General features: G+C 36.1%; 2 protein-coding genes across 4 annotated transcripts in view; both read right to left on the reverse strand.

The window, feature by feature from the left end:
• Window positions 1-31: 31 nt before the first annotated feature.
• Window positions 32-26,239, reverse strand: part of LOC108734627 (histone acetyltransferase KAT6B) — a 49,252-nt gene continuing 23,044 nt past the window's right edge. Inside the window, exons 4-10 of one of the 3 annotated variants that reach the window (XM_018466259.2) lie at window positions 13,312-13,516; window positions 10,233-10,458; window positions 8,360-10,023; window positions 6,095-6,730; window positions 2,256-6,037; window positions 1,650-2,135; window positions 32-1,537 (exon numbers count right to left, since the gene is read on the reverse strand). In XM_018466259.2, the coding sequence (XP_018321761.1) occupies window positions 425-1,537; window positions 1,650-2,135; window positions 2,256-6,037; window positions 6,095-6,730; window positions 8,360-10,023; window positions 10,233-10,458; window positions 13,312-13,516 (8,112 nt within the window). In that variant the 3' untranslated portion in view covers window positions 32-424. The remainder of the gene's footprint in view (window positions 1,538-1,649; window positions 2,136-2,255; window positions 6,038-6,094; window positions 6,731-8,359; window positions 10,024-10,232; window positions 10,459-13,311; window positions 13,517-26,239) is intronic. The other 2 variants (XM_018466260.2, XM_018466261.2) reach the window with 2 other exon arrangements.
• LOC108734629 lies at window positions 16,391-17,718 on the reverse strand. The gene has a single exon (XM_018466262.2). The coding sequence runs from the start codon at window positions 17,657-17,659 to the stop codon at window positions 16,460-16,462; it is 1,200 nt and encodes a 399-aa protein (XP_018321764.1). The 5' UTR covers window positions 17,660-17,718; the 3' UTR covers window positions 16,391-16,459.

The raw sequence follows: 26,239 nt of genomic DNA on the forward strand, positions 1-26,239 counted from the left end.
CAACAATAAGTATTTTATTATTATTTGGGAAAGGTAGATATAAGAATATATAAATATTCTTATCCTGGTATTCATTTTCTTTTTACAACTTTTTATTACAATAATTAAGTTGATTTCATAAAATGCTAGACTTCTTGAAACGTTTAAAAATGTCTATAAATTAGGTTATATAATATTATAGTACGTGATGAATATTACAGATAACTTCATGATTTTCTGGCACATAAATGTTTGTGCCTTGTTCATGAAATTTCTATATTTAAATACTTATAAAAATAGTTATCATACATAGAACGCGCATACAATTTTGTACTGAATATAAAACAACCATCAGATCTCATTGAATTCACATGCGTTACGCCCGGGCACAACAGTACGCAACACTCACTTCATGATCGCCACAGCATAATCCCAAACGTTTTAACTAACGTCGCATAGTTCCATTAAGGGGTTGCATCAGACTACCATTGATGTAACCGTATGTGGTATACATGGTATTTTGTTGTGCAGCCCTTTGTATGGCTGCTGGATCCTGATACTGAGTCTGTGCCATATTCATGACACCCATTTGCATAGGTATTTGCGTCGTATTGTTGATAAAACCCGTATTTGTTATATAACCTGTCACAGCGCCAGGGGTTTGCTGAGCGGCCATTCTATATCCGTTTAGGGAGTTATATTGGGCCATAATGTTAGGGTTAAGGGTCACGTTTGGGCTCACGCGGCTCGACGAACTTTGCATATGCTGCACTGCAACGTTGGATGAATTCCGTCCAGAACGACCCAAATTCTGACCGATAGGTGGCGTCACCGTACCGCCCAATTGATTAACATTCATGTTCGCTTGATAATATTTGGGATGATAGCCGAGCACTTGCGGTTGCAAATTGGTAGGAATCGCGCTGGGTGGAGTTGCGAGATTTCGAACGGATTGGTTTTGAATCATCTGATGTGAAGGAGGAGGGGTCATATTAGCGTGCGAATGATGAGTAGGGGACGGAGTTAAGGTCATTGCTGACGGTGGAGGAGTCATGGTGTTACAAGACGAGGGTGGCATCATATCTAAACCGTTTGTTAGCTGTTGTAATTTCGCTAAACTGCAGCTAGAGTTGCCGGAGGTGTTTTGACTTGTGTTTGTTTGAACAGTGGGCGCGGGAGTAGTTGGCGCAGGTGCGGGGCCAGGAGTATGAGAATGCACGTGAGTGTTCGGTTGAACGTAAAAGTTACCGGCGGTAGTGACCGCACATGAGGGGGAGGAGCTAAGTTTCTGGTGACCAGACAGAGTGGCGGCAGCACTTAAACCGCCTAATGGGCCCACAGTATTTTGCTGTGCACTCATACGATGCTGGATGACGGTAGTCATGGCCGCAGGCATACTGACGTAGGTGCTGGGACCTTGCGCAGTAAATGCTTGTGAACTTACCGTCATTTGAGGTACAGGTATATAATTACTTTGGCTTATAACAGAGTGATGATGAGGGTGATGGGCATGTTGATGCATAGCGGACGCACTCAATTGATGATGATGTCCATAACCCTATAAAAAATATAATATCAAGTTTTCTTATATGTATGAATATTAAAATAATAACTTTTGTTATCTCATCATTCAAACTACAAATTAATACTCACTTGACATTGTTTCTTACCTGCATGGCATGATGCATTGCCTGTAACTGTTGTTGTTGCTGCTGCTGCTGTTGCTGAATGTTCTGCTGAGCAGATTGATGACTTTGAGTAGGACTGACTTGCATATGTTGATGCTGGATTGGAGGCGTCGACCTCTGTTGTCGAGATGGTTGCTGTTGTACTCCGCCACTGTGTTGGGCAGAAGGTGGTGTTGATCTAACATTGGAGTGTTGGTGCTTACTCGAAGTAGATGAGGCTGAGGCTGTGTTTGAACGCTGCTTTTGCGATTGAACATGACGCTTGTTAGAGGAACTTTGTTGTTGTTGTTGTTGTTGTTGGTGATGCTGATTTATACTTGGACTGTGTTGTTGTTGTTGCTGCTGCTGCTGACTTACTGAAGGACTAAGCTGCTGATTTTGGGGCATACCAGAAGTTGGCATAGAAACTTGAATATTAGTGGGCTGCTGAGGACTCGAAGCAGGCAAACTTGTTTGATTTTGTTGTACCTTCATAGACATTCTTAAGTTAGTATTCTTAAAAGTACACAATAATAAGTTGTCAAGTTAAATAAATAAAATAAACAAAAATAAACGAAAAGTACTCAGGAAGAAATAGCATTCACTCACCTGCTGATTAACCAAATTTTGTTGCTGCATGTTATGTTGAACGGTACAATCGTAATTTGTTTGAGGTTGTTGCTGTTGCTGATGATGAGAGGATACAACAGAAGGAGGTCGTGCCGATTCAACCGAATTCTGTGAGGCCATATCACTTCCTATAGAGGTGGGCGATTCCAGACCTAACTGACTAACATCTAATTCACACTGACCGTAATGGAGGCTGTGCACTGAATTTGTTGTAGAATCTGGCGTGTAAACACCCATCGATGGTATATCTGAAGTGGGAGTTGGAGGGGTATTTTTAACATTAAGCGGTGTTTGAGATTGTACCACTGATTCTGGCGGATTTTGCCTTTGCTGTGAACTTTTATCAACAAGATCTTTACTTTTGGACATACTTTTGCCTGTCTGAATTGTGCCATTACCCAATGACATGCTGTTACTTTTAGTATAATTATGAGTAGCTTGAATGTTATTAGAAGAATAGGGCGCTTTTACTGTATCGATGCTTTTACTGCAAAAGTCTGAACAATGCATCTGATTATCTACTGGGTCGTTTCTGTTTTTACTACTGCAAGATCGTTCGTCTTTTTTCGGAGAAATTTTATCTTTATCGCTCCCATTTTTCAAGTCTTTACTTTTCGAACTGCTACTGTTCTGCAGAGAATGTTTGGAATCATGTCGGTGTGATTTCATTTTTTCTTTCTCACTTAAAGAAGTTGTGGAAGTGTGTTTTGGCAACATATCTAAAGGAGGGATATGTAAAGGCATCGGGTAACTTTGATACTCTCTTTTGGTAGGATCAAAATATAAACCTTTTTCCCACGCTAATCGTTCCCACGGCCACTGATTGTACTGTGCCATGTGATAATTTGGCATTGAAAAGTCAGCTTTAGCGAGTAAGTTTTCACTATCCAGGTGACCTAGTTTTGGTTTTGCATCATAAGGTTTGTCATCCAAAGGCTTTTGGTATCTTAAGTCTGATATATCGTATTTTTCCTGCTTATGCTTTAACTCCACTTTAGAAGAATGCTGCTTTAATTGTGGCTTTAATTCTTCCTTCAATCTGACTGCATCTGTCTTAAATTCAATAGGCTTTCTGTCACAGGACTTGGAGCAGGCAATTGACTTTAAGTCAGGTTTGGTCACTTTTGTTTCATAAGACACAGTAGGCGCTTTTAGTTCGGTAGTTTTGGAATCGGACGTATTCGACTTTTTTGATTCGATTGCAATCATTTTCGAATCGTTCTCGACAGTTCTGGGTACATCTTTTCGGGAATCATAACAAGGGGATTTTCTCTCTGGTTTTGTTTCAACTGCTTTCAAATCTTCACTGGGAACCTTATATTCTTCATTACTATTATTCCTTGAATCCAAAGGATTATTAACGGTTGGTTTAATATCTACTGGTTTAGATTCTACTTTCGGTTTTGCTTCGACGACCAATTTATTTGTGTTTGATGATCTTGCCAATGCATCAAAGGGATCTTCTTTTAACCTGGAAGTTTCTTGAGATTGAGGAGAGATATCATCTTTACACTCGGTTAAATCGATTATGTTTTTATCTTCCACACCGGACGGTTGTTTTAAACGTTCTTCCACCTTTGGGATATTCAATACTGATTTTTCGGAGTTCTCAATATTCTGAGATTCTGGAACTGAAGAATCTATACAGGATATTTCATTGGTTGGCTTAATTGCGATTTTATTTTCAACTTCATTCAGAGATTCTTTGGGCTTTTCAGGCTCAGGGGTTTTAACCAACGCTGCCGTTTCTTTATTTGGTTTAACAGAAGAAGTTTCTATAACTGGAACTGGAACTTTTTCTGATTCTTCTTTGACTGGAGACATAACAATTGGATTTTGCTTGGCTATTTCCAATGCTTCTTTTTTAGAAATTATTTTGATTTTTTGTCCATCGATTTCTGTTTCGGATTCTGAAGTTGTGGTTGTTGTAGGAGAATCCACTTTACTTATTTGATCTTGCCTTTTAACATTCTCTGTTACGCTCTTACTTACAATTTGATTTTCGATAATTGCATTACCAGCAGTCGAAGGTATTTCTTCAATCTCCATATTATCGTCCTGATCTCTGTCTACTAAGTTCGGAGCCACAGTTTCGGTAGTTTTTGTATTGTTTTCTGAAAGCCTGAGTGAATCTTTCTTATATTTTGAAGACCGATAATCTTTTTGCAGCGAGCTATATTTGTATTTTGCAAACGGTGATGTTTTTCGCTCCTTGGTTATTTTGTCATCTCTCTCGTCATTTTCCATTTCGTCGTCGGCTTCAGCACAAGAATCTTCTCCACTAGAAATCTGATTGTTTCTCTTACGCAAAGGAAGTTTCTCTTCAAGATCCAAAGATTTAGGCTTTTTGTGTTTGCTTTCTTTTGGTACCGAGTCGCCATTGGATTCTTTCTGAATAGGAAAGTCAACGTCAGATTTTTCAGAAGCAAGTGATTCGCTTTCACTTTCTCTTGGTGTGATGACATGTTTAGCTACTATACTTTCTGGAAGTGTTAGTCGCTTTTTATCAATTTGCGGCTTTACTCTTGAACGGCCTTTGGCCCAACCTTTCTTTTTTCTACAAGATCGTGGAGTTCTAATTTTCATTTGTGGAGAAGGAGTGGGAAGCTTCGAAGCAATGACATTTTCTGGAGATGGTGGTGTCACTTCAGCTACTTCTTTAGAAGTTTCATCTACCACCATCGAATTCTGTTCTGCTAACTGACGGACATTTTCTTTTTCTGAAACAGGTATAGGCTCTTTTTCTCCAGATTTAGCTTCTTTCATTTCCATTCGCTTAACACGACGTTGGGACCAACGTTCACCCAGTTTTTCTTTCGGCTTTTCTTTAATGTTGTTAATAGTAGTAGTACGGCGAGGTCTAGAGGATTGCTCTTCTGCATCCGGTTTTGGCAATTCATTTACTGCTTCCTTTTTGGCTTCATGAACTTCGGAGGCAGCCTCATTGTCGACTTTAGCCTTGGCAGATCTAGTGATACTTCGTTTTATATCTTCGGACTTACTTCTCTTCTTATCATTTTCAGTATCCTTATCGCTTGCATTGGACTCGTTCCTTTTTCTCTTTGGCGTTTCAAGCGCTTGGTGTGCCTTTGGTTTTAAATCAGCATAAGTTGTCTCATTGAACTTGCTCGGCCTTGTTCGTCTTCGACCGGATGATGTCACTTCTATTTCCACTTCTTCGGAAACGGCGGCTGGTTCGGGTTTAGGTTCGTTCTTGGGAGTTTTTGGAACTCTTGGGGTGGTAACTGTCTTTCGTTTCTTTCCTTTCTTCATTTTAACGCCAGTTTGGGTTTCGATTATAATTTTTTCGGGGACAGGGACGACTATATCAGCAGTCGGTTCTGAAAAGCTGGATTGTTTTTCATTATCGGATTTGTCTTCTCTAAAAGGATTAACTGTCGGAGTAAGTAAAGGAGTCCACCTCAGACACTCGTGGTCAATTGGTATACGAGTCTTTGACTTGGCAACTTTTTCTGCATGTTGAGAGACGCGTTTCCAATCGATATCCAAAACGGCTTTGGGACCATTATCCCCTGGGGCCGTTCTGATAAATCCAAGCAACTGTAAAGCCATTGCGATATCATGACAGTACATTCCGGTTTCTTTACTTATCTCAGTCAATTTAAATTTTTCTGAACGATGTTTATGAAGATACTCTAAAACCACAGACTTCCAATAAGCGTGGTAAGATACCCTTCCAAGATCAGAGAGCGGTTTTTCAGGAGTGCCCGGCTGACCTTCTTCTTTGGACAACAAGTAACCTACAAACAAATATATAATAGCAAACAACATTTAAGTCAAGAGAAGGAGAAACTTACTGAAGTCAATCAGGAACCTTCCAAAACCTTGTCTTTGGTATTGGGGCATGGTCATAATGCACGATACGTTATACTTTTGCTGACAGTGTTTCTCTTTAGAAAAATATCCTACTAAATGACATCCCTTTTTATCATTCTTCGTTAGCACATAAAAAAGGAACGGTTCAACATCATAATATAGCGTTTTATGGTCCAAAAATAGCTTCGCCAACAAACACAAGTTCTGACAGTAGATTTTGTTCACATTTCCATCCACTTCAAAAACAGATAATTCATCGCACCTGTATATTTCGGTTCCGGGTGGATGCCTCCATGTACATTTGTCCTGATGCCTTTCTAGGACTGCTTTACTTTTTGTATATTTCAAACAAAATTCGCAAAGGAATAGTTTAGGCAAACGTGCATATTCCTGAGGGAAAGGACTGGAATACCACGTTTCTATCTCATATCGACCGAATTCTATTCCAGCTGGACATCGACCTTGACCTATCATAATCTGGGAGGGGGAACAGTATACACTGCCTTCTGTTTGTGATGGACCGACTGTTGTAGAATTTGCACGTTCACGAGTCTGCTGGAACAAGTCGACGTCTTTTTGAGTAACACCGGGTGCTAGCTGTTGTGGAACTATTTTTTCTGGAAGAGAAAACTGATTTAATAAACCGAAAAGCATTGTTTATAAATGTTTTTAATGCAAAAGGTGACACAATAAGAACTGTGCGAAATTAAAACATGCATTTAAATTATTAAAAAGAAGCAAAGTTACAAAATAAAATATATAGTTTGATTTATTTTTTACTCCTTAATGATATGTATACTGATTATGTTCAAAATTAATGTTTCAATGCTGTGATATGATACTGAATGCTACATCTGAATCCAACAACTAAACAGCTTCAATTAAATAAATACTAGAGCTGTTAATGTAAATACATGCCATTAAAATTAATCGTCACCTTTCAACTTAGCTTAAGTTAATTAGCTACCAACTTTACTATCTGACTTAGGCAGATTTCTAGACGTGTCAACTCAAATCAAAAACATTTCTTTAATTTTGTTTTTCAGTTTTTCTTTCCGGTAAGTTTATCCCATTCCGTCAATCAGACAAGTAAAATCAGCTTGTGTGAGTATTTGTAAATGTGATGTGTCAGGAATAACAAGCAGGGTACTTTTGTGGTGCCTAACTTCAGACAACTTAAAAAAATCAACACTTCAAAATCGCACACGTACCTGTTCACTGAAACTTTCATTATTAATTTTATGAAAATCACGAACTCTATAAAAATTTTACTTGAATAACTTCCACAAAAACGATATAATATAAAACACGTTAAAATCATTAGGTTTTCAATCAGAATAAACCCATACATATATGTATTTTCTTAGTAAAAAATTTTTTACTTGTTTCTTGTAAAATTGATAACAAGTTTCCGTAAACAGAAAATTGTAATGCGACACATTATATGTGTAACAGGTAGGTTGTAGATTCAACAAAAACGTTAGGCCTCCACGTTTCAATCCACTAAGAACTACCACACCAGCGGCATGCAGGATTATTAAGTGAAGCAAGAGTAATTTGTACTACAATGGGCCAATAGTATTCGCATCTGAAATAAAGGCCTTCATGATGATGGAAAGTTTACCATAATGCTACATTTGTAACTTTGTACATTTATACAATATATATTTATCAAACAACCAATCAAGTAAGGTTACTTAAAATTTAAATAGGCCTAACATTTACATTAGGAAAACAAATGAAAACAATTTTCTTAAAGGTTTCCGCAGAACTTTCTCAGAAACACAAAGAAACTCAAACATATTTCAATAAATACATATTTAAAAAGTAAACAACCATCAATCAGGTATCACCACGCTATCAATTTGTAATACTGTTTTTAGGATACTACTTGTAATAATTCAGAAACTGTCACAATTGAATAAATGGTATAGGAACCCATACGGGACATACAAAGATGTATTACAATTAAAGAAATAATACGAATTATAGAAATGAACCATTCAAACGTTTTAATTTTGTTTTAATACACATGATTAAAATTATGGAGAATTTTTTACCCCAAAAACAATGACCCTTATTTCAGACCGGACTAGTTGATCAGTATAAACAAAATGGATGGTAGGAACAGATGAGGAGTAAATAGGGATCAATCATTTCGACGAGGGATGTAGACAAACGGAAGATTAGATGGATTGGAAAACGGCAGAGATAAGTAGTGTAGTTGGGCTGGAGTCCGATCTTACCCGTCTGATTGTTGGACTGCAAACAAGGCGCCTGCACGGCCTCAGCAAGGCGCTTTTTCGTGCGATCGTCCTCGAATGACAACGACATTTGTGTGAACCCCACCGGCCCCAACCCAGCTTCACTCTTAAGGAACCTCCGTCGCTCTAATTCGTGCCGTTTCGAATTCACAGCCGTCTTAACCAGGTTCGAAGGCGTCATTTGTACAACGGGTGAAGGCGCTGCCTCTCTCGGCGGCGGAAAGGTCTTTGAGGATGGATTGTTATTGTTAATTGTATTATGAGATGGAATTGGTGGACAAGGACAAGGGATTTTAGTAGAAGGTTCACGTAAACTGGATGGTCTAGTTGCGGCGACCCGCTTTACGCCCTTTACATTCGCCTCCGCATCCTTATTGGGAATGTCTTTTCGTCTGCGACTGTTCAAGCTATAATTCGGTACGTTATCAATTCGCGATCCTTTCTGGGTAGCAAATAAATGTGACAAGCCGTCGAATAAACCTTTTAATTGTCCGAAACCCGAACTACGGCTCTTGTCACTTTTGTTGTTCTCATCGGCCTCTTTGCTTTCTTTTTCCTTAACATCGGCCTGTTGAACTTCTTCGCCTTGAGCAGCCATTGCTGCGAAGCCCCACACACCGTTAGTGTCTGGAGTAATGCCACCCACGCTACCAAACGTCTCCAATTTATTATTGTTGGAGGCAAACATAGTTGTAGGCAGTTTGATGTTTGTAATTTTAACGGCCGGTCGGGATTTTTCGGTTGACGACTCGTCCGAATCAGAACCCGAAGATGACGTCATACTGCTAGACGAGCACTCCGACGAACTCGAATCTTCTTCGTCGGAGCTTTCACAATTTTCGACTGAATTTTTGTTGTCGCTTTTCTTTTCTTCTTTGACGTTCGTCTTTTTATTGTTTACTGCTAATTTTTTGGCAGTTTTGGACGTATTACTCTGGTTACTCTTCTTTTCAACCTTCTTATTTTCTGGCCTTACAGTTTTACAACTACGACTCTTATAATCGCGCTGAACGGAATTATTTGTTGTTGTGATGTGGGCGGCACTCTTACCTACTATTTTGTTATTGTTCGTTTGCTTTTTCGTAACAGGCTGTTTGTCTTCTTCGATTTCGACTCCCGTTTCCGATCCAAGGCATCGGCTACTGCTCGGCTTGTTACTGGAGGGACTTGTGTTTCGACTTCCAGTCGCTTGACTGCTCCCCATGTCCGTATTCGACGAATCTTCGGGGACAGCGTTTTTGCCTTTATTTCGACGTTTTTTGGCATTAAATGCAGATAAACGAAAGAACTTCTGCTTCTCTTTAGACATGTGATCGGACGTTTCAAGGCGTTCAGCGGCAGAGGCAACGGGGGCAGGAGGGATACAGTTGGAGGTAACGGTGGTCGTGGTGGTAGTGTTGGTAGTTGTGGTGATGGTTGTGGGATGGGCGTGTGAAGTGAAGGGAGTTGGCGTACCCTCGTGCTCGGTGGATTCGCTCTCGCTTAGACTGGCTGCCGGAGGGATCCTACTTTTTCGTGGACCATTCAATTTTGGGGTTGCCGATGGTACAACAGAAGTTGAAGGGGTTGTTGTGCTCGCCGTTGTAACAGCTGAAGACACAGCTGGGGTCGCTGAGCGCGTAACTTCAACCGAATCTGCTACTGGCCTAATATAATAAAGAAAATATTTATTTTACAAATTCACTTAGTTTAAATAAAAAAGATAATAAAATAAGATAAAACAGCAATTCATTGTAAAAATGACGAATCATTCCATTAAATTAAAAATCAGGCACGTATACGTTTGATATAAAACAATTGAAATATATGGAGTTATTGACAAAAATGCATATTTAGATCAAATGCAAAAACTTACTTTTGTTTTTGTTCTTTGATTTTTTCCCGAACTTTGTCAATCTTTTTTCGAACCACACTGCCTGGCTCAGGCTTCCGAATTTTTGTATTATCATGATGATTAAGGCAATGCCTACACCGCCAAGGGCACTTAGGTTTTCTTTCAGCGGGTGGATCCAGACAACCCATGTGATAATTTCTATCGCAATTACAACAACACAAAAGACATGTCGAAACATCTGAGTTACCTGAAACAACAGAAAGTTATTGTACGTATATTACGCTAGCAGATCAAATACACATCCCTCCTATCTAAACATGAGTAATTTGTAACTAAATTAGTAGTGAAAGAATTAATTTCATAGAGCTTATACATGATAGGAAATCGGATGAATCACTGCTAGCTTGATACCTATTACAGCCCTCAAATCAACTAAAACGAAAATGTAATTTGCTAGTGTGATGTCAAGATAATAGCAGATTATTCAATTTTTACAAAATTAATTCTTTCAGTACAAATTAGCTACAAAATATAATACAAATTAGATCGGTTGAAATGAATATACATATGTGATCTGATATCATAGTACGCTTACATTCGTATTATTTTATTTTATCAATTCATAATCAAACTATTTTTTAGTCGAATTAATTATTTTATTAAAAATAGTAAGAAATATTAATCATTAATTATGAGACGTATTATAATAACATACATCCATAGTCGCGGGTTTCATCTAATTGGATCTCATCAGCGTATATCCGTAGATTGTTCCGACAGTATGAAGACCCACTCTACCTGTGGCCTTAATAAGACAGCAGTTTATGAGTTACCTACAACACCGGGATCAACGCCACCTGTACTATATTACCATAATTAGTGGAATTTAAGAATGTCGAAGTGAATCCATGGCGTAGTTAACCCTATGTAGTAGGCACGTAACCAAACAGAACAAATAACAGATGTCGTTTACCACCGTACCGCCATGAAGCACTTTTCCTTCAAGACTACCGATACAAATCCGCTCGCAACTGAAAATTGGTTTCAAGCGAGGCTTGCACTCGTTGCAAATGATGGGGATGCAGCAACTGCTCTTTTATAATTGCCACATTGTCACATGAGAGGAGTCAACATTTCCTGCTATTTCGCGTGTACTGTTTTGGGGATAGTTTTATTAGAAATAGAGAATTTCGTCCCTACAGCGGCGATATGGTTCAAACCCGTAAATAAGCATCATGTTGCAACAAGTGTTCTAACGTGACATAGGTACTAGCCTACACTGATGATTGATGTATTGCTGAATTAGGTTATTGAACTGCAAATCGACTGCCAAATAGAGGTTGACTGTCAACATAAACACCCCGAATCACACTTAACCTAATCTAACAAATAAGCAAAACATGCGCAAAAAAAATATTGAGTGCAGCGTTGCGGACCGCATTTCTTTAGCAGAGCCGGAATTAAATTTACCTTTTCTTTAAACTACGTTTTTCTCGAAAACGGCAAACTTTAAGTAATACAAACATTTACTTAATTTTCATGTTTTATGGTGTTCTATCACCTCTTGGAAGCTCGGCACTTTCTGTTAAAATTTTTCTTAATATATGTATGTAACATTGTATCTATTTAAAACAGTAAATATTTTATTTTCCTACTGTAGATATAACCGGAAGCGGTTCAGTGATGAAATTATTTTATTTTGATATAGCATTAACAAAAACCAACATGGTTAAATTTTCAACCACTCGAATTTCAAATTCGTTTAACTTTTATTAAAATGCTTAAATAACTATCAAATATGATTTATCTGCATTAAAAAATGATTAGCATTTATTGCATCAACAGAAAACTATTTAAAACACTGTCGCACCTTTGTATATGTATATTTGTTAATAGGAATAACAAAAGGTGGGAATACGTGTTCGATATCTGTCTAATAAGAAACGAGGAAAAAATACAAATGTATACCTATGTATATTGCACCCAGGAACGTAAACTATCACGACGTGAATTCCGTAAACGACTTTTGATTACGAAATGATCGGCTCATTTCATTTAACGTAATTGCTGCAATAACAAATGTCGAACTCGAGTTCGAGTGCAAGATTTCAAACTAAATACAATAATGCAAACTAAAAACGACTGAAAGAGAAAAAAAATACTTTTTTGAGTTTAGAAAGCTTTAATAAAAAAAATGGCCTGCAGGTTTCCTATACTTATTAATTAATAGTTAGCTAACTGCCACAACTTCTTTACAGAAAAAAAAGTAGATATGTCTGGTACGATATAAACATCTGTATGTAAGTTACTTCGAAAATTGCAGGGAATTTCCCTACCTAATCCACAAAAAACACATTCTGGCATTTCAATTACTTTTCCAAAAGGTGGTAACTTGGTAGTAACTATGATTTACAATATTTCGTTATTTTATTATATGCCTCCTTGCTTATATTCTACAAAAAAAGACCGCTAAACAAAAGCCTAGTATAAAACGTATAAAACTCAAAATCAAATACACTGTCGAATTCTAATTGGACGGTGTACAAAAAGGAGGAGTCTAAAAAACATGGCGCTGATGAGGGAATTTTGTTCGTGGTCCTTACACCGGCGTCAAAGGTTCTATTCGCGGCCGATGTAGTACTTTTCGTTTCTTAATTTATTTTTTACAAATTACTTTTTTGATGGATAAACAGAAGGCAGCAGTCACTGTCATGTATTTCCTTTTGTTCAGTGGTTAACCTACGGCTTTTCTTTTTGGCAGCATAATAATATTGAAGATATTTTATGAAGGTAGTTTACGGTAGGTCTAATCATATACTTAAAATTTAATTCAATTGTAAAAGTATATTTACGTATTTGACGCTATGGACAAGTCATCTTTTTGCAATTCAATTATTTAGCCCAGAGCCAAAACAATTAAAATCTAAATAATGTCATTATTAATAATTTTGTACTAATTATATTATGAGTGACATTTTGCTATTTAAGTTACTCTTATTTTTATTATAAACATTATAGAACGTTGCGTTAACATATAAGAAATATAAAAACAATATAAAATAAAATTGATGAACATTAAAGAGCACGTTCAAAAACTTACCACAACCTGCACACGTTTTGCATTCTTCGCAGAACCATTTACCACCCTTGGACAGAAGCAACGACAGTTCCAACCCCGAACTGACGCAGGACAAGTGGACGCAGGTACCACATCCAGAACAGGCACTGAGTTTCTCAAATAATCCGTTTTTATTCTTCGATTCAGTACCCAGGCAGTCGGAGCAAATGGGTAATGCCGCCGGGGTCTAAAACAAAATTAGATCTCCATTACTCCCTCACTACTAGTCGAGGTGTGATAGTGAATTTAAAGCCAATTTAAATAAAAGGGAATTTTTATTTAATTTATAATGGTACTAATAGGTCAATATTGGAAGCTTTTTAAAATAATTACTGTTGGATGTGTTCACCAGATGGAAGACTAATCGAACCTACCTCCTCATCACCTCTCTCTCGCTCTCTGTAAGCAGTAAATAAGAGGAAGAGAAATGTCCACCAAAACATTCGATTAAAGCCAGCTTCCAACTCAAGAAAATTTCCGTAAGCAAAGTGAATTTAGAGTTAGGTCAGGGAAAAAGGAATTTTTATTTAATTCATAATAGTACTAATGGGTCAGTTTCAGAAGCTTATAAAATGACTCCTATTGGATACATTCACCAAATGGAAGGCTAATCGAAGCAAGCAGCAAATAAAATTAAGAGAGATGTCTACCAACACATCCGATTTTGGACAGCTTCCAAATCTAGGAAAATTTCCTTAGACATGGTGAATTTAGAGCTAGTCCAGGGAAAGGGGAATTTTTATTTAATTTATGATGATTATACTGAGTCAGTTTCACAAGCATTTTAAAATTATTCCTATTGGCTATATTAACCAGAAACCGAATCTACCCCTTCATCTCTCTCGCGCTCTCTGCAAGCAGCAAATAAGTGGAAGCGAGATGTCCACTAACACATCCGATTTTGGCCAGCTTCCAAATCTAGGAAAATTTCCTTATACATGGTGAATTTAGAGCTAGTCTAGGGAAAGGGGAATTTTTATTTAATTTATGATGATTATAATAAGTCAGTTTCACAAGCATTTTAAAATTATTCCTATTGACTATATTAACCAGAAATCGAATCTACCCCTTCATCTCTCTCGCGCTCTCTGCAAGCAGCAAATAAGTGGAAGCGAGATGTCCACCAACACATCCGATTTTGGCCAGCTTCCAAACCTAGGAAAATTTCCTTAGACATGGTGAATTTAGAGCTAGTTTAGAGAAAGGGGATTTTTTATTTAATTTATGATGGTTATAATAAGTCAGTTTTAGAAGCATTATAAAATTAGTCCTATTGGATATATTCACCAGATAAAATACTAATCCAATCTTCATCGTCACCTCTCTCTCTCTCGATCTCTACAAACAAGAGTAAGAGAGACGTCCACTAACACATCCGATTTTTGTCAGCTTCAAGACCTAAGAAAATTTGCTTAGACAAAATGAATGTAATGCTAGTTTATGAAAAAGGAAATTTTTATTTAATTTATAATTTAATTTTTCTGCTAAATGAATTTTTGAACAGAAAAAAATGGGAAATAACCTCCATATTAATAATCATTACCACCTAATGTGGAAGTATCCGGATTATAACCCAGCTCATTTGATTACACCGTATTTCACATATTAGGTACTTTTTATGTAAGTAAGCACCTATAAGTTGTCAGTTTTCTTTTTCTAATCTACAATTTCTTAATTTTATCAACAAAAACTAGGGAGAATATTTGGAGATTGGTCCATTTTTATTTGGCACATCCTGGCCTTGGATGTTAGAATTTCATTTGAATTTCTCACCACATCTGATGGTACCAGTAGTAACGACCGGAATTGAACTTAAACAACCTCCAGTCCTTGAATTTAATTGTCTTTTAGCAAAGTGAGCATGCTTTTACAAAGTTTTTTTTGCGAAATCATTTCGAACAATGAATCGATCTTTTCGGCTATTTATAGTAACTGCAAAAAAACTTTTCTACAACGTACTAACCATCTAAACAGCTTAATATTAGAACAAGGCAACTAATAAGATTAAAGAACTAATATTGAAAAAAGAATAAACCAATAAAAAAAAACAAATAAATCCATAACAAACAACCATCAATTCCATTTTATCTCTCTAAAAACACTAATTTTTATCATGAATTTGAAATTTCGACGCTTTTTACAGACCTATTCATTCTTAAGTGGTAGATTATATCTCAGCATTTCTGCTTACCCAATTTTGATCAAACAAAGTGATAAGAACCTGTAATTATCGCAATTTTTACGTCTCAACAAAATGATCAGAACAATACTGATCTTTGTAATAATAATACAAGAACTATGAGTCTGTATCTGCCATAAAAAGGCCTGGTTGTCGCCAGCTGTTATAATTTGCCACCCTGATTATTACTGTCAACAGTCTGTTGACCTTGGAATAGACTTCCGGGAGCGCGCACGCTACAGGTATGTAGCTATCTTTTGATTGCACAAAGCAAACGATATGAAACCAATTGAAGATTAAAAAGTAGATTTTCTAGAAGTACTACATATGTTTTAATAATTTACAAGGTACTTATATGCAGTTTCAAAGCGAATGATTGCATGAATTAACGATTATTTAGTAAAAATCATTGTAAAATGAATAATTTATTAAATATAAGATTATTTTCGGTTTAACTAATTTAACAACTTTGAACTTAAACTTATTTTAAACATTTCAAAAGTTTTTATGAATTTTTATGCAGTTACAAATTATTTTGAAACAATGCCTCTTTTCTGACTACGTTCACTCCTCTAAATAAATTACAAAATCCAAAATGACGGAAAATTTTTCCAACTATTATCAATGGAATGGGAGGTAATTTATGGCGAAAGAGAATTTTTAAATTGGATATTTTTAGAAATTTTTTAACGGTATTTTGTGCAAATCTAGGAAAAAATTCCCTTCCCCTCGAAAGAAACTCCGGGAAAAGATGTAAATATTTGGCGCCTCTNTTTGATTTCTGGTAAAAGGAAAAATTATATAAAAATAAAATAAAAATCGAAAATATTATTTAAATGTCCTGCTCGTTTTTTCAGTTATTAGTACTAATAATATACAGGGTTTAATTTAAGTTGATTTTATTAGTTACCTTCCCTTACAATCAAATATACAACAATTTCGTTAATATTATTACAAGAGTGGCCCTAAAACTTCAATATCAGGCATGTTGGGTATAATACCTTTTAGGTCTGGGTAACTGCAGCAAAATGAGGTTCCCTTAGATATGGTAGTCGGTTCAAAAGATTTTTTAAGCCATCCAAGTGTATCACAAAAGCTTCTACACATGGCTTGTATCTTTATGTCTTTTGGATTGTTATTTATAACAAACACAGTGGCTTTTTTGCTAGTAGGTTCGTAAATTATTTTCCAAAAATATTGAGGTACAGGTATAGCGTGTATGCCTTGGCCAACGTACAAATAAATATCGATATTATTGAATTTTGTGATGCCGTACGTCCCAGTATATACGACGATGTGATCAAAGGTTGTCGATTTCGTCACGAAGTCTTTGATACTTGCTTCCAAGACTTTCCAATTTCCAGCATTGAATTGTTGCCATTGGGGAGCGGCGTTGAAATAGTTGTGCGTAAGACGTTGTTCCGAAGGGTAGGTGAAATCGCACTTCGGTGTTAAGTGACCTCTGGCAAAGTACATGTGACCATCGCCAATAAAACTTTTGTCACCTGAAGGAAGTCCTAATAATTGGTTGACAGTTTTTCTCTGGCTATCTATAGTGTAGATCTCTTCTATATTTGCCGGTAACATAATTCTAAAAGTACCGGTGCTGTACCATCCCGGTCTCCCCGTAGGGCAAGTACTGATCGATTGGTCTAAAATCGATTTGGTGTATAAAGGAAGACGAGTGTTGTTGTCATAGCAGGATTCGATACGGTTTAAAAAAACACCATCAATTCGAAAACCTACGGAAACAGTTAAAAAGGCGTTCTTACAAAGACCCGGAACTTCACTTCTTGGTGCGGGAGGACGAGAATTTTGACAGGTTATATCTTTAAGGTCCTTGTATATGCCATCTTCAATGAACTTGTTGTTTAGACATTTTATGTGTTTCGTCACTGTATTGACATCCATTTTATCAATGGAACACACCACTTTTACGTCTTCGTTATCGTTGAAGATCATTCTGCCACCTGCTGCTTTGACAATCGATTTATCGCTTATTCTGCCCATATCGGCGCTGGTACGGAAAAAAAGCGGTGGTGCATTGTTATTTTTTAATGAAGAAGCTGGAACATCACAACCGGCCGCGTTCACTGAATGCTTAAAAACTAAGAAAGCAAACGATATCAGAAAAACACTTATGGATAGCATTATCGTTACAACAGAGAAGAGTACACGGTGTAACTAATATTGAATATGAATGGTCATAACGTGAGGGTGGGCACATATTTATACTATCCAGAATCAATGGTGATGTAATTCAGAGGTTAAAGTTAAGAGCACATATTGAAAAACAATTTCACCTTATCACCATGTTTAGACAGTTTGCGAACATTAACAAGAGTTTTCTACGTAAAGTACAGTTGAAAGATAATTTGATGCACTGGGTTTTTTTTATTTTATTTTAAAACACGATATATTTCACAATTTATGACTAATAATAAAGATTTTATTGACTTGAGAATACAAAAATAACTTACGATTATCATCATCATCATCATTATCATCATAAGGTCGTCAGTTCTAAGACTGGTTGGTCACGTACCTCCACTCTTTCCTATCCTGAGCTAAATTTCGCATTTCCCTAAAACTAGAACAGCCCACACATCCTTAACTATTTGCGAACAGTAATCTAACCTAGGTCTACCTCTACCCTTCCCTAACTCCTGTTTCTGCCTCTAATATGTCTTTGACTAGACCTTCATTTCTGAGGTGTCCTACCAACCTGTCGCCTATATTTCCATAGAGTTCTCTGTTCTCCTACTCTTTCCAATACCTCTTCATTTCTAACCTTTTCTATCCACGTTATCCGCATCATTCGCCACTTTTCGAAAGGTTCTAACCTTTTCTTTTCCGTCGCGCCCACTGTTCATGATTTGCACCCGTACAACGCCGCGCTCCAAACATACAACTTTAACAACCTTTTTCGAATTTCTAAATTAACCGTTCTTATATTTAAAACTGTTATAATAAGTTCAAGTGATTATAAAGTAATTAGATCATCATTACTGTATGAATAATTAGCGTTTTTACGTTCACACAACCCCATCTTTAATAGGCCATATTAAGGCATGAATGTAAGATTCCAAATGACCCGCTCTTTTGTCAATGGGGTGGCGGTTGTTTTTAGTTGTATTCTAAGTAGTACACAAATTATAATACTGTGAGATATAATTGTAGGATCAGTGCCGGTTTTACAGTGGAAGGCAAATTTCGTCACCACAGAAGCGAGCTAAATTTTAAGGACTTCTCTACGCTGTTAACTATGTGTACGGCTGAACGATCAGCCAGTCAAAACTGAAGTTCGTACCATATAACGCCTTAAAACGGTTTATTTGATGAGATCTAGGGGAAAGGATAGGACATTTGATTTAAATACAAAAGGTACTTGACAAATGGTTGACACAAATTGTCGATTACCTATGCTGAGGGGATAGACTGGCGCGAAAATACAGAGAATAAAAAAAGGCTTTTAATAATTTTATTTAATAACACAACAAGGCAGATGAGAACAGCAAAAGCAAGGGTATCGTACTGACTGTAAAATTCGAACCTTATAGACTATATAATACAAAATGGTATGTTGCTGTTCAGGTACCTGCATTTCTCAGTATTAGTGGTACGCATACCCCGAACTGAAGGGTCTGTGTACCCGACCACTGATGTACAAAATTTCCAACCATTCAAGATGTTTCTGAGAAAGTTAAAATACAGAAATTTATATTTTTGCTGCTACATATGCTATGTCTAAGATTTATGTATTTAAAAGACATGAACCAGTTACCCGATTTGGACCGGTACCCGGTAGATCCGGCACCTTTTTAAGGATCCGAGCTTGTTGGAATATCAACTTTTGATTAACGATAATCGTTAATATGATTTTGTCACCTTGCAGACTTTTAGCGTTAATAAACAATATTATTAGGCTCACTTCTACAGTTTCAACTCGACCGTTTGGTTCAAAATCAGCTAGCCATGAATTAAAATTTCATTGCTTTAGTATTGTAGCGAGCATGAGCGTGATTCGCCGACTAGCCGCGGGCGCCTTTCTTTATGTGCGTCGTATTTGTAAATGTGTGTGTCGTACCTGCGTTCTGGGAAAGCAGTTAAACAGTTCAAAGAAAAAATAAACTAATCCGGATGTTTCCAGGAGGTTCAAGAAAGTAGGCAAAAGAGTATTTAAATGAAGAGGCGATCGCTGAGAGAAAAAAGAAATAAATTGACCGTTGCAGAAGTGAATCCAGAAATAAATTAACAGTGATAGCAGTGAAATAAATAGCGCAGTGAATAGTGATATATCAACAGTAGTGTAAATAAATAGAATAATTCATAACCTAAGTTTAGTAATAATTTAATAGTGTTTTAAGTTCTTTGATAATTGGTATAAATAAATAGTTTTTGTCGTTATCAGTCTTACAAGTTAATTTTGTTAAACCCACGAACATTACACTATTTTAACAACTCTGAACGGGAGTTAATGTGTTTTGGGACAATTGTGAGGTTGGTATTTAATGGAAAGTCCGCTAGAAACGAAGATAGCTAATTTTTAATATGAGTAGTACATAACAATTCAATTGGGAATAGGCATCAACTTTATAGGGTTATATCCGAGTTTGTTAACGTTATAACCGATTTTTTTAGCGTTGGTTTAATTAGTCAATTTGCGATACTATGAAAAATGGACGTTGTAGGCATCAGAATTGGCGCTGTAATTTATATTGTTACAACCATGCTCCATTTAACGTAAGGTTTCATAAGTTCATTTTACAAATACAATTTCATACGTTGTATTCTAAATAATCTTATTGTGCATAAATACCTAGATAATGGTTCATGATTTTTACAGAAACATGGCACCGTCTGTATTCACAACAAGTACTATTACATGTAATAATACGATGAAAATGTGCATGGTTTCTTAACGATTCCTGAAATTTGAATCATATTAATCAATTTTAGCGATGTTGTAATTATCCACAATAACAGTGCAATTAATTAACGTATATAAAGACTTATTTATGATGTTTATTGTTTGTATTAGGCAATCAATAATTGAGAACATTAAATGCAACATTCTTATAAAATCGAAAAACATGAAACAAAAAGACAACATTAAAGTTGAAAATTTTCGCAGAACTAACCGATAAACCAAATCCACGAATTCATAAATTAATGGAGAAGAAGTTCAAGATATGTAAATCAAATGCATGATGTTATCACATAAAAAAAAATACATTAAATAAAAAAAGACCAGAAAGAGGGGTAAAGAGGGCCGGCTTTATATAAATTGTTGAACAATCAAAAGAGGATGAATTTCATCACAACAGACGATGCTTGGTTTTATATGGATAATTGAATGGTAAACGAAGAATGCAATATGTGAGTCGGCATCAAAAGAGCCCAAAACTTCAAAGACTTTATAATATGGGCTGACGTCTCTTTTAATGGCAAAACAAGTGTTCATTTTGTAGATCCTGGTGCCAAAATCAACACATCAACAATGTGTTGAAGAAATTTTTGGGCAAAGATGCCTACTGGCTGAACCCAAACGGTAACTTCACGTTCCATCAAGATTTAGCACCAAGGTCGTTATCGAAGAAGACTACAGAGTTCATGGATGCGAATTTCTGGGAAAGCAGTTACACAGTTCAAAGGAAAAAAATAAACTATCCGGATGTTTCCAGAAGGTTCCAAAAAGTAAACAAAAGAGTATTTAAAGGAAAAGACGATCGCCGAGAGAAGAAATAAATTGACCGTTGCAGAAGTGAATCGAGAAATAAATTGACAGTGATAGAAGTGAAATACATAGCGCAGTGAATAGTGATAAATCAACAGTAGTGTAAATAAATAGAATAATTCTTAACCTAAATTTAGTAATAATTTAATAGTGTTTTTAAGTTCTTTAATAATTAGTGTAAATAAATAGTTTTGTCGTTAGCAGTCTTAAAAGTTAAATTTGTAAAACCCACNTTAAGTTAAAAGTGCCCCGCGTTTAATGTGAACAACCTTTGTATAATCTTGTATTAATTTTAGAATGATTAAGTCGAAACTGATAAACAGCTATGAACCATTTCCTTTTGAAGTTTCCATGTAAAATGGTTTTCGGGTTTCCCGGATGACGACTAATTTTTAGTTTTCACGGCTAATTATTTATCCATTTCCTGCTTAGTTTATCATGTCAACTTCAAAGGGGTATGAAATATACATATATGATGTCCGCGTCCAATACGATCTTGATTTTGACCTATTTCTTTATTTATTTTCCAGTTCCCTTTTTTTTACTCATTGTTGAAAACTTAATATTTTAATCATTTGACCAATGGGCGACAATGTTTTCACATAATTAAATATAACGCCCACTGCATCGGCCAATAGCAAGTACAGCCTGTTTGTAAATAACAAGAGAATATCAGTTACATGCAATCACGCATGTTACATTCACACAATGACACGCAACCTATCGAACACTAATAATGTGTAAAACAACGAAACAACAAGTACTTAGCACACACTTATTGTACACATTATTATAAGTGTAAGTAATAATATGAAATATTAACTCATGACCGTTTATTTTATTGGCTGTAAAATTTAATGAAGTAGCGAGCAATTGTTTGGAAAAACAATAATGTATAGGGTGAAACTTGGTTATAACAACACCGGTTATAACGATAACTCTGATGTACCGTCACTTTTTAATTATTCTGCAAATTTGCCATTGAAACCAAAGCTAAAAATATCGGTAATAACGACAACAAAATTTCTTGCGCTTATCGGTTATCAGGTTTTTATTAGCATAATTTTATTATTGTAATTTTATCACTAAATGAAGTTCCTAATTCGACTACCAATTCAGGATTATTAGATACAGTTTATACTTTTTCACCACCAGTAGTAATCTTAAATTACACTATAAACTGTAGGTACCTTAGCATTATATATCGTTAGGTTGTATTCGAAATAAAAAATGATCCTGTTACATTGTGAATTATTCATATTGTGTAGGAGGGTATACTTAAAAAAAAAGGATTTCCAAATATATATCATACAGGGTGTTTTTAAATTAAATATCTAAAGTAAATCAAAACTTTAACAAGAACACTAGCTTGACAAACACCTACTCCTATTATTACTAATCACTGTTAACTGGACCCCTGTTTTATTAGAATATAATAGTTTAATTTTACCACTATTAATCAAACATCCCTGTAAGTGTGTTATATCTATTCTATATTTTTATTGTTTCATTAACTTAGAACCAGTAATCAATTACCTATTATAAAATAAGGTACCTGTCCAGCCGGAAAATATGGTCATATCCCTTTTTTTAAAAAAATACCGCTGAGTCGACGTCAGTAAGTATTCGTGTTAAATAGTGTATGTGAACATATTGGAATGGGGTAGTTGCAACACGCCATGTGTTCCCGCCAGTCCGCCATTATCAGTTCAACAGAAAAGTGCGTCGCTGTTATAAATTTTCAATCGTAAGTTTTTATGAATTTCTCATATTATAATTAGACTGCAGGGAAAAGTATTTATTGTAATTTAGCTATTAGCAACCGTAGATGAAATACCCATGCATATTTTTTAAGTTATTTGTTTTAGTATCTTAGGTTATGGTAAATTTAACAATATAAAAGGTGNTGATTGCAAATATTAAAAATTAATTATTTAAGTTCAATTCTGCTTACATATTGTTTTCTTTGTCCTATAATATCATACCTAAGTAAATACACTACCAAATAATAAAGGATAAGTAATCTCAAAATCAAATTTTAAGCAACACGAGAAAATTGATGTCAAACCTTAAGGTGGCAGTATTCGACCCAGGTACCTTACGATATGTACTAAAAGATCCCAAATATTATTAGAATAATAAATTTTGCTCAGCATTTCTCACACAATTCCGGTACACACCCAACTTTCATCATTACACTTGCTAATCCATCCTAATTGAGCCCACAAGTGATTGTAGCCTGCATTGAATAGCTATAAAAACTTACATTCAGTAGGTATACGTTGAAGTTGAATGCACGATTCACATCAATGAAGCACTTATCATACAAAATATGTACCAACTAGAAACGATGATTGATTATGATGATATCTTTGAACGTCGGCTCGTTGAAGGAATTAAACCGAATACAGTTATATCTACTTAATGAATGTTTGCTATTTTATTCTGTTTATGCAACTTACGACACCTTTCTTGAAGTTGGCCTCAAATATTTCCGTAGCAATGGTCAATGGCTTATGATTCCATCCGCCAAAACCGTTAAAAATTTGGCCGGAGAACACCCTAACTAGCAACTCTTATGTTTAACTTTTTTAAAGACATAATCCATCCTGAAGCCCCATACCCAGTCGAATGCCTGAGTAGTACGTCAAACAGAGCAATTGTCAAAAAGATAGATATGAGGGGATTATTATAGATCAGACGATGGATCGTTCAGAAATGGAAAGTACCTCAGATACCATGCGAAAAAAGGAAGAGTAATTTTCTTCGAACATCGTTGAATTGAACAGAAAGATCAGTCAACCAGATAGAGAAGTTCGTTGAAACCAATAAGAGATCAAAGTACAGTGGAACCAGGAAGTAGAAAATTTAGGAGAAATTGGGATACCACCTGTAAAGCTCTACCAAACTCCTTATCATTACCCAATGAAATCGCCCCTTGATCGCCTTTGCTTACCTACTAAAGCGTACTTACAAACTCAAAATTAAGTATCAGGAGTTTACTTATAATAAAATTTGGTTGTGTGCTTGGGCATCAACTGCATTTTTTTAACTACTACATTACAAATACTGGTATGCAAGGGAAGGAAAAGTAGGGAAAGAGCGAATATTAAGATAGGAGACGAAAAATTAGAAGAAGTGACTGATTTTAGGTATCTAGGATGTCAGATAAGTCAGGGCGAAAGAAGTAGTAGAGATATAAAACAGAGGATAGCGCGGGGTCGAGTCGCCTTCAATAAAGAGAAGTCACTTCTATGCTCGCGAACGGTTAAATTAGAAATTTGAAAAGGGTTGTTAAAGGTGTATGTTTAGAGTGAAGAGCTGTACGGGTGCGAAACACGGACAGTAGGCGCGGCGGAAAAGAAAAGGTTAGAACCTTTCGAAATGTGGTGTTACCGGCGAATGGTGAGGAAATCGTGGATAGGGAAGGTTAGAAATGAAGAGATATTAGAAAGAATAAGAGAACAGAGGACTCTATGGAAGTCAATAAGAAATAGGAGAGATAGGTTGGTAGGACACCTTCTCAGGCATGAAGGTCTAGTCAGAGACATATTAGAAGCAGAAACTGGAATTAGGAAGGGTAGAGGTAGGCCTAGAATAGATTACTGTTCGCAAATAGTTATGGGTGTGGGTTGTTCTAGTTTTAGGGAAAAGCGGAGATTAGCTGAGGATAGGAAAGAGTGAAGGTGTGTGTCCAACCAGTCTTAGGACTGACAATCTTACGATGATGACATTACATAGCCCTTTCTTTATCATAGTCAAAAACTTCAAATGACTGTCATACAAAAACTAGGCGGTAGCGGCCATATAACATTGTAAGGTTTTTGGCGATGAATTTCTACATTTTCGTTTGCGTTTTATTTGTAGGACATTAAACTATCTAAACCCCGAACCCAAACATTATGAACAGAATGCAAAGGAAAGAAGAAGAAACAACTTTAAACATTAAAAAATTCCTATGAATCTTCAATTGATATGCGTCGTTTATTGTTACACTTAATTTTAGTGTAATAACGATATACACTCAGAAAAATGCTGTAAGAAAAATTACTATAACGTTGTAGAGGTCGTTTTGTAGAAAATGCGACTCAAGTTTGTAGTAAGGTTAACTAACGGTAAACTTAAATTTGACTATAAAATTGTAGTGGTAAATTGTAGGAGAAATATCGACAGGGGCTCAGGCAAATTTCTTACAATTTGAATGAAATATTTACGACAACAACTTTGTGAATTTCATTATAAATTGTAGAAAGGTTAAACAAATTTTGTAGAAAATATAAGGAAAAAAAGTAGCAATTTTTATTAAATATTTATTGCGTTTCAGTTTTTTGTTCTGACTCAGTGCAAACATATCTGGAACCGTAGTAGGGTGTGATCTCGTATGTAATATTTACTAATATTGTGCAATAAGTTTCTTCGCTTGTATGGTGTTACTGCGCGTTAGTGTTAGTTAAGTGGCTTCTACTGATCTGTTCGTTCTTGTTAAGTACGGTAATGTAGGAAAGTTATTTATTCGGCATTTACTTACTACTTGGGCTAACCAGATATTAATGACATATATGTAGAATGAAACCAAAGAGGGCCGTTGTAAGAGGGCTTTTAAGTTAAAGTCAGTGGTGAAGTGGCAGTCGGCGTGTAAGGATGTGTAAAGCGCCTTAAGGGCGGTTGGTTACTCTGGTGAGAGAGTAAGATGCCGTAGGGCAGTTGGTTACTCTAGTGAGAGTAAGGTACCGTAAGGGCAGTTGGTTACTCTAGTGAGAGTAAGGTGCCATAAGGGCAGTTAATATTTGATAATATTGAGAAAGTTGGTTATTGTGCACATATTATGTATTTTATGTGTTGTTGTTATTGTTGAAATGTGAGGCCTGTAAAAGTGTAAGGCCAACGGCCGACGGGTCGGATGAGCCTTTAGGTGGAGTGTAAATCCTGTGCGTCAGGTAGTCCACTGCAGATCTAGCTAGATATGCCTGGAGTGGCAGTGCACCTGTGGGTGA

This window comes from Agrilus planipennis, unplaced genomic scaffold (assembly GCF_000699045.2).
Source record: "Agrilus planipennis isolate EAB-ADULT unplaced genomic scaffold, Apla_2.0 scaffold79, whole genome shotgun sequence".
Lineage (NCBI taxonomy): Eukaryota > Metazoa > Arthropoda > Insecta > Coleoptera > Buprestidae > Agrilus > Agrilus planipennis.

Excerpts from the sequence above, each read along its gene's own strand:
- LOC108734629 (XM_018466262.2), bottom strand. The coding sequence starts at position 17,659 with ATGCTATCCATAAGTGTTTTTCTGATATCGTTTGCTTTCTTAGTTTTT.